Source organism: Buceros rhinoceros, unplaced genomic scaffold (genome assembly GCF_000710305.1).
Source record: "Buceros rhinoceros silvestris isolate BGI_N320 unplaced genomic scaffold, ASM71030v1 scaffold16256, whole genome shotgun sequence".
Lineage (NCBI taxonomy): Eukaryota > Metazoa > Chordata > Aves > Bucerotiformes > Bucerotidae > Buceros > Buceros rhinoceros.
This window is the reverse complement of record NW_010419465.1, coordinates 22,494-31,561: the sequence shown is the minus strand read 5'-3', so window position 1 is coordinate 31,561 and position 9,068 is coordinate 22,494. Positions and strand designations below refer to the sequence as shown.

General features: G+C 49.4%; 1 protein-coding gene across 1 annotated transcript in view; it reads left to right on the top strand.

Moving 5' to 3' along the window:
• The window catches only part of ADCY9 (adenylate cyclase 9), a 78,887-nt gene that overhangs the window by 55,348 nt on the left and 14,471 nt on the right, over positions 1–9,068 (top strand). Inside the window, exons 6-7 of the mRNA XM_010138937.1 lie at positions 1,636–1,738; positions 4,375–4,583. Of these exons, the coding sequence (XP_010137239.1) occupies positions 1,636–1,738; positions 4,375–4,583 (312 nt within the window). The remainder of the gene's footprint in view (positions 1–1,635; positions 1,739–4,374; positions 4,584–9,068) is intronic.

Below are 9,068 nucleotides of genomic sequence, written 5' to 3'. Positions count from 1 at the left end.
GAGAGAGGGAATAAGGGAGAGGAGTACTGGGTTGGAAAAGAAACCTAACTCCGCTTTAAGGAAAATAATGACAATAAAATTCAATATATGCAAATATATACAAAACCAGCACTGAACCCAACCCCCCTGATGGCAACCATGTCGTCTCACCGCTGATGCTGTGGGCAGGCGCTGGGGAAGGCTCAGCCCGGCCTCGGCAGCAGACGGGAACTGGGTTCAGGGATGCACGGGCTGGGATCGGACGGGAACTGGGTTCAGGGATGCACGGACTGGGATCGAAGGCAGAACGGACAGAGTCCTCCTCGGACACCAGCGGTTGGAGAAGAGAGTTGACCCTCGTGATCCCTCAGCTTTGTCCCGAAGGGGGCATCTGTGGGATGGAACCCCTGGCTGGTCAGTGTAGGGTCACCTCTCCTGTCCGCTGCTCCCCACAGCCACGATCCCTTTCCTTACAGCACCCCAACACGGCACACAAGGTTTGACCTTGGTCTCCGCAGGAGCAAGTGTAAGCAAGAGCCTTTCTGCATCCCAACCCTGGTAGTAACTGTAAACATCCAGCATTTTCACTTCTGGAAGCAGACGCTGTCTGCAAAAAGGCACCGTTAGCTTCAGAAAGTGCCATCACTGAGAAGAGACTGAGCTGAAAAAACTCCTGAACAGAATGAGTTCCATCCTAACTCCACCCAGGACACCCAGCAGCCCATGGCACGAGCAGGCGTGACCCTACTGTACGACCCCCACGCACCACCCACTCAATACTCGAGTCCTTTCAGCTCTTTGACACCTACTCGAGAAAGACGAGGTTTGTAGATCAGGTGCCATCGATGTCCTTGGAAAACTTCTCTCATAAACCTCTTACAACAAATGTAAAACTCAGAAAACGTTTAATTTTTTCTCCAGAGGATGGGGAATAGAAGGGGCTGTTTGGTGATGTTTGGTGATGGAGGCCTCTCATACAGTTTTATGGTTTTTTTCTGCACCTGATGCTGCCTCCAGGTTCGTTAGCCCTCATGAGCCGGTTTCATTGTTTGTTAGTGCCTTTGGGGACCATTATGGGGATTTCAGCTCTTTTGTTTCAGAGGTAAACATAAACTCTCCGTCTCCTGGGGCTCCCTTTCTCTGCCGCCCGGATCATTAAGGGCAGGTTCCCAGCTGAGTTACTGAGTTATTTCAGTGTCTTTGAAATAATAAAAAGCGCCGTTCTCTCCCATGGACAGCGGGTTTTACCTGACGATGTGTCACCTCTGCCATCCTTGGCTTGCTTTGAGCAATGGAATTCCACCTACGACACACATACCCTGCGGCCACGCGTCTCCGAAGGCTGTGCCTCTGCAGCAGCAGTTCACCGTTACTGTTTGCTGGCTTATATTGCACTTACCTGTAGCCACCTGCAGTTAGAGCTGTGAAGTTTCTGGAGGGACTTGTTAGTCTCTTCCTGAGAGTATAAAAGTTGACTCTGTCGTTTTTCTCGTTCTTTGATTGAACGAGTGATGTGGATAAGGCGCTACCTCGGTGACTGATAGCAAAGAAAAGCTACAGGAACTTCAAAGACCAGCGTCCCTAGAAACAGAAACCACACAGTGGGGGCTCTGAGGTACAGCTGGGTAAACTGATGTCGGTGTTTTCTCTCCTCAGCCTCATGAAAGACTACTTCTTCAAACCCCCCATCAACAAGCTGAGCCTGAACTTCTTGGATCAGGATTTGGAGATGACCTACAGGATGAGCTATCAGGAAGAGGTGTGTTGCTCCTGGTGTTGATTTCCTTTTGTAATCTGTCTAATCACTGTTTTTAACACATTTTATTGCAGCTGATGACAAGGGTTATGAAATGTCACGTGTGATTTACTGCTTGCTATTGCTACCTCTGAAAACAGCCTCTTGTCGGTTTAGCCTTGTGGGTGTCCCAGTGGAAGGCAATCCTGTGCTGAACTCCGATGTCCCCAGTTCTGTAAGCAGGCAGAGCAGGCACTGCGCAGTGCTGAGGGGCAGCGAGGGAATCGTAAGGAACTTGAGCCCTTCTTCAGGATTCTGCACCGAGTGCGAAAAAGCCTTAATGCCCTCGGGGGCTCATAGTATTGCAGGCTTTCCACGTCCTGCCTGGCCGGTACGAACTAGCAAGATGGTTTAAGTTCACACGCAATGACATCAGGTGTCAGCACTAGCCGAGGCTGCATTTCCACAAGGAGCTGAAAACTTGCTGCTCGCACGTCCTTGTGCCTTCTCCTCCCTGCCCTTTCTGATGGCTCCAGTGTTTATCAGGCTTCCTGGCTCTGAGCCACTTCATTTTACTAGCCTGGCATAAAATACTCGTGTTCTGGTTTTCTCTTTGGGGCTTCTTATTCTTCCACCTGCCTCTGGTGTGTTCTGCTGTATAGAACCAGCACTCACAGAGAGGGCGGCCGGCCCCAGAGCCATTGCGAGGTACGTGTCTGGCAGCAGGAAGGGGAGTGGGCCCTTCCCTTCCAGTGGTGTCGAGCTGTTAGTTGGGACCATCAGTGTGGCAAAGTTGCGTCGTGATAAATGTAGGTGCTGATTTCTCTTCTTCCTGGTGTGTCCCACATCCCGGGGGCAGGTAGGATTTCTGCTTCTGCTGATCATTGCTTTCTGTTCTGGGCAGCGTTGTCACGTTGTCCTTAGTGTTTGCAAACGAGATCCAACTGGCTTTTTTAACAAAGGGATGCGTAGTTGTGTTGCAGTTCAGTTTGTTCACTTTGCTCAGGAGCTCCGTGCTCACCCTGCAGCACTGGACTCCAGAGGCATCTCTCTGAATGAAGCTCTTGTAGCAACAACAGAGAGAAAGTTCTCGTGGGATACAGCCTGCAAAATTTGCACGAACTATGCAGAAAATAGTAAATCAAGTTCTTTCTGATGGGAAGATTGGAAAGAGAAGCAAAGCAGTGATGGTAAAAATCCACTGACTGACCTGTTAACATGGGTACGTAGGAAATTTCTAGAAGGAGCAGGAATCTGGCCTGTGCCTTTCGTTAGTGGCAATCTGTTCATTTGAAAATTACTACATAAACCTCCCTGGATGTGGGAATCTTCACTCTGTGATAGTAACTCTGCAGCACCGGGGCAAAACCTCTTAAAGCCTTAATATGAGCAGGGTTCTGGTCCGCAAGAACAACAATAATCTTCCTTGGGGAGAGTGAAACCCTTTGTCAGCACCGCTGGTCATTTCACCGCCTTGCTGACAGTAACTCCCAGCACAACAGAATTCACCGCTCCTCACGCAGTGCCAGCTGCACGCTGGCTGTGCCACCGTCCTCTGCAAGCGGCTCCGCTTCCCAAGGGCTCGCTTAGCCTCTTCTTGGCTGAAAATTAAGGCACTGCTTAACCCTGTCAGGGCGTCTGTAGCGCTGTCACTTTGGATCCGGTGCTGCTTCGCATCACTCGGCCGATGGGACTTTCTGCGTGGACTAGCAGGGTTCTGCCACAGTTCAGACTAAAAGGTAATTTTGGCACGGAACGATGCTCACTGAATAGAGCAGTCTGCAGAGAGGTACAAGCTTGTTTTCCAGTATTGCTGAGCGTGGATAGCATCCTAAGGAGCACAAGAAATTTCCAGATTAAACCAGAATATGAGACTGCAGTATTCCAGCCGGGCTCCTTCGTGGTGATATGAGTAATATACTCCTTGTTTTCCTTTGGAACTTGCTTTCTGCGGTCTGCTAGGCAGCTAAAACACTCCTAAGACTCATCTGAGTAAGGACGTGGAGCTCCTGATCTAGTTTTCAGCCGGACTGGCCAAAGCAGCATGCTGCACAGCTGCACAAGCACCGGGGCCGGGCCAAGATGGGCCGGGAGTGTGTGGTAAGGGGTTACGGGAGAACAGAACTTGGTGTCCTGGGCTCTGATCACTTCAGATGACACGACATCCCCATCGCTGCTTTTCATCTGGTCCAAAAGGGAGGTTGAACTCTGCCACAGGCAGTCACTGCTTCTGTAGAGTGGGGTTTGGGAGATTCTTTTAAAGAACCATTGGAGCTAACAGGTTTGTTGTAGAATTTATTGTTAATTTAAATGAAAATCCTTAAAGGAATCTTCTTACAGCTTTATCTGCTGGTAATGACAAGGTTTATGTTTTTTGCATAGCACAGGCAGTTTTCATATGGTTTATTTCTGTACCACAATATTCTGTGAAAATCGCCTCAGCCCCCGGGGCCACTCTGCCGGTGCCTCCTTTCAGCACAGACTTGTTCTCAGGGAGCTGTAATAGCCATTGAACCACCTCTTCCGCTTGTTGTTCCAAAACAGCGCTCAGGTTGGGTTAATGAAGTGGCAAACGTTCTGTGTTCCTTTACTTGGGTTTGTGGTACAGCTGAATTCAGCAAAATAGCGTTGATTCATTTTTATCCCCGTATCCCACACAGGTTATAAGGAATGCTCCGGTGAAGACGTTTGCCAGCGCTACCTTCAGCTCACTCCTGGACGTGTTCCTCTCCACCACAGTCTTCCTCATACTCTCTATCACGTGTTTCCTGAAGCACGGGATGGTGGCATCCCCTCCACCACCCGCAGCAGTCGTGGTGTTCATCATCGCCATCCTGCTAGAGGTGCTGTCCCTTGTCATCTCCATTAGGTAAATAACGCGTGAGAAAGTCTCGGGACAGCAGTGAGAACTGAAGTGGGGCTGGCTGGGGAACGTTTGTTTAACAGCATCCCAGGAGGTTGCCTGGACAGTCTGTAGAGTTTGGAGATCAGTGGCAGTGAAGGCACAGAAACTGGAGGAGAGGAAGAGGACACAGAGGAAACAATCTGCAGCAAAGAATGGCAGAATTCACCCTGCGTCTGTCCAGAGTTAGTCAGGCCCCCAGAGGACGCATGGTCTGGGCTTCTAGGATGTTTGCGGGCCTTACCCTGGTATCTGTAACTAGTTGGCGAGTGGTTACTGTGCAGTTACGTGGGGTTTCCCCTGGCCACACCGGCGTCACTGACGCATTGAAGCATAGCAGAACGCTGCAGCTGTAAGTGCATTTGGTAACACTCAGGCTCTTCCACGCGTGTCGTCTGATTTATACGGGTACCACGTGTAACCTGTTGTTAGCCCAGATGACAGACCTGCTGATAAGTTGTCTGTCTGTACTTGTGAGCCCTCCTTATTCTGCCCTCCTCATCCCCCGTCTTCACTGCGGGAGCACATTCTGAGGGTGGTGCGTGGAAACGTGCATCCTCGCTTGTGGTTCTGCAAATTGTCAGGTGTGTGGAAGTTCAAATGCTTCTGCAGTTCCAAGTTAGAAGCAATTCCCCTGTTTTTTCAAAAGAAACAAGCGATTGGAGTTTGCACTCTGAAAAGTCAGTTTTCAGGGTCAGGGTAGAACGTACGCAATCAGTCACCAAAGAGCTCATAACTCAGCGTGTGTGTAAATGTGTGCAGATGTATTTACATGAGAGCTGGTGTTTGGGACGAGAGGGAGGGCGCTTAGAACTGAGGAAACGCTTTTAAGAAGAGTGTTTCCAAGCAGGTGTGTGTGGTCATTGCTGTTTGAACAGCGTTGTAGTTCTGGAGTTTTTAGAAATCTAGATGTTCAGAAAGGGTTAAGAGCTGCACTGGGAGATGGTTAAACGGGTAGGACTGTCGTTCTAGTGCATCCTGAACAGCATTAACTGCTGTCCTGTCTCTCCCTCACACCAGAAATGCATTTTCCCCTTTGCAGAACAGTTTCTGTACTCTGTCTTGGGAAGGGGGTGAGGATTGTTGTGGGTTTCTAGTGCCCAGGCAGCTCTTTTGTCACACCAGGCAGTGGAGGAGGAAGGCAGCAGTGAGCGGGGAGTCCGCGCTTGGTGGCCGTGGCCATGGTCCTTGAGTTTGTTCAGCTCTGAATGGCTCAACCACCACTTTGCGGAAGAGCTGGTTTCTGCCACCCCGATACATTTGGAGAAAATTGGTGTTCATTCACCTTGCAGGTGAATTTTTACTCCATTCCACTGTTTTTCAGTTCATTATTGCTGCCACTTGTTTTTCCAATGTTACATTGCATTTGCCTTTTCTTGGTTTGTACATATATAAAAATCATTGCTGTAGTCTTAGACATTTTTATAGGCAGGTACATAAGGTTTTATTTCAGTCCTGTGCTATAATTGGTGGTTTATGGCTTTCTTAAGGAGAAGGACAATTGTTGTTTTCAATGTGCTATCTATATAGTTGAGAATTTGCGAAGCGGTTTTGTCGTCCTGAGCCACACGTGGCCGCGCAGAGGTGCAGCTGCAGGGCAGCACTGTGGTGCTGAGAGCTGGGCGCTCTGGGAGCGAGCCTGGCCCACCACCAAGGTGAGTTTTAAGTGGCTGCATAATGTTTTTGTAACACCCTTCAGTTTCACCACTGACACTTCTAGTATTTTCATGAGACTATGCTGGCTTAAAGCCCAAATTTTACTTTCTGAGCTGGCTTGGATGCCTCATTGAAAGTCAGTGAGATTTAATAAGCAAGTGTTTACAAGCAGTTGGTTCTCAGGAACTTGCTACCGTGGGCTCACGGTTGCGATCTTTCCTCTGACAGTGAGATATAACTTGTATTTGCTTGACTCTGATCATCACATCTAAGGTAACACTTCAGTAAGTGTCTTAAAGTACAAACCAGGGTGATCTCGGGTCTGAGTAGATCCTACCCAGGCTTGAAAACAGCCTCCTGCTGCCACCGAGAAAAGCGGTTTTTGTAGAGGAAACATCTCGGGCTCTTTGTGGTAGGTTTTCAGTTTTAAATGTAACAGCAACGGCATATATGGAGGGGGGGAGGCTTTTGTGGGAAAAGGTATCTGGGTTTTGGTTTCGAATTTTTAAAGTCTATTTACTTTATAGTAAATATATAAAATACAGTCTTGGGCCACTCCAGACTCCGCACGCTGAGGCACATGCTTCTGTACAGTTCCCTTGAGCAGAGAGAAGAAAATAGTGTTTTTCCTCTTCAAATCCTTTCCGAAGGAAGACTGCTGGCTCTGGCCACTCGTTATGCACAGAAATGGTGCAGAACTTCCTGTGCAGAAATGTCACCCCAAATGACAACCACGGAGTGCCACCGGGGTACCTGACGGGAGGAGACTGGACTACAATGCTGGGCACAATCTCGGAGGTTCGGGAAAAGGGATTATTTCAGGACCTGAAAATTTCTCATTGTAGTTTCATTATCATGATGCGAACACCTGCCTTCAAATCAGTCTAACTTTTAACTGAATCCAGGACTCAGACTAGGAAGGACTTGTGACAGCTCCTGTGGCTAAAACCTTTAGCCCAGCCGTGGCAGGAGCCGGGGAGGAGAGCCCTGTCACAGCCCGTGCGAGGAGAAGCGAGTTAAAACCTCAATTCTGGACGAGCAGAAGTCCTCGTGGAGCAAAGCCTGCACGGGAGAACGATGTTTTGATTCCCCTGAAGTGTCTGTTAATGAGTTATTGGAGTATCTGTAGATGAGGATCCCACTGTTACCACAAGTGCCACTCTAAAACTAATTGTATGAAGCTGCTTGCAAAAAACGGTGCTTCATTTGCAAGCACGTGGGAGATGTCATCTGCTCTGTAACCGCAGTGCAAGGGATGTCCTTCTGCCCCCTTGAAATGTCACTGCTTTGACTCTCCCGAGTTCAGCTGAAGCGTAAGAGGCCCTAAAGTTCTACTCTTTTATAAAAATACCTTGGGAAGTGTCAGTGGACATACACCAGCCTGGGAGGTTGTGCGTGGGGTTCTTGGGAGTGCTCCTGGGTGCGTCCAGGGAAGGGACACCTGCTGCTCCTTCAGCTGAAAATACGGGCATTTGGTTAACCAGGTGCTTCTGACGTCTAGTTCTCCTTCTCGAGTTAAACTTGTTATAGATTTGTTTAAAAAAAAAAAAAAAAGGTGCTGCTTTTGAAGTCTTCGCTCAGAAGTCTTCACTGAAGAGATGGGGCCAGATCAGTGGCCACACCAGCCCTGCTCCGAGGAGTGGGAGGTGGGAGCACTCGATAAACTGCCTGGTGATTCAGAAGGACCTTTCTAGAGAGCAAAAAAAAAAAAATCTTCAGGATGAAGAAAGCAAATACAATCGAAACAGGAGGATGGGAAACTGCTGTTGTCTGACTAAGCAGAGCTGCCCTTTGCCTGGCACTTCACCTTCCCGGATGTGCTGCAGTAACACCCACGGTCTGTCCGCAGCCGAGACCCTGCGGCCAACCGCTTGGACCTTCTTAATTCCTAACGACCAGGAGCAGGAATTGTTTTCTGCAGTTAGAGCTTAATGAGCCGGTTCCGTTAACAACGTGACCGATACAGGGCACTGATGCAGGGGAAAACAGTGTCTTCTGCTGGCCTCTATTTACTTCTAACATTTGTGACTTTGGTATTTAATACCCCACCAAATTGCTGCTGTGCCGCAAGCTTTTGATTTGAACGATGGGAATCGATTTTGAACTGCCGGGAAACACAGAAATGATGGTAACGTTCTCCGTTACCCATTAATCATTTATGTCCACATTACCAATTTGGACTCCAGCGTGAGTACGCGTCTCGGCTGCTTCAGCGTTGATGAGCTCCCCCCTGACTCTGCACTATTTGCTGTAACTGCCCTTGGCCACTGCGCTGGTCTGCAGCTCTCGCTGCTCTCTGGATTTAATGCGCTTCCTACCGCCCACGACGGGCGGGTTGTGCCCTATTCACGGGTTCGCTGCTTTGTGAAGGGCGAGAGTGCATCACTTTAATTCCAGCATTGCGAGAAATACCAGGCTAAGCACACCCAAAATCAATGCAAGAAGGTGAACACAGCCATGAGAAACGTGGCGTCGTCCTGGAATTTGCACCAGCTTTTTCGAAGCGCGCCGCTGCCGGAGCACACCTCGGCGCAGGATGAACCGACGGCTTTGTGGGTGGGTTGGGTGCTGCAGCTCCTACAAGAATTTGTCCTGGCGTAGAGGCTTGGCAGGAGAAAAATTTTCACCTTCCCGCACCGCGCAGTCCCTGTTGAGTGGGTTGGGGTGAGAGACATGAGCTGCCCTGGTTATCTGCCATGCTTGGCGTGCCACAGAGCTGGTTTCTGTGGCAGCCTGCACCTCGTGGGAGCGAGGTGGGAGCTCCGGCAGAGCGTGGGCAGAGCTGTTGGTGCCCGC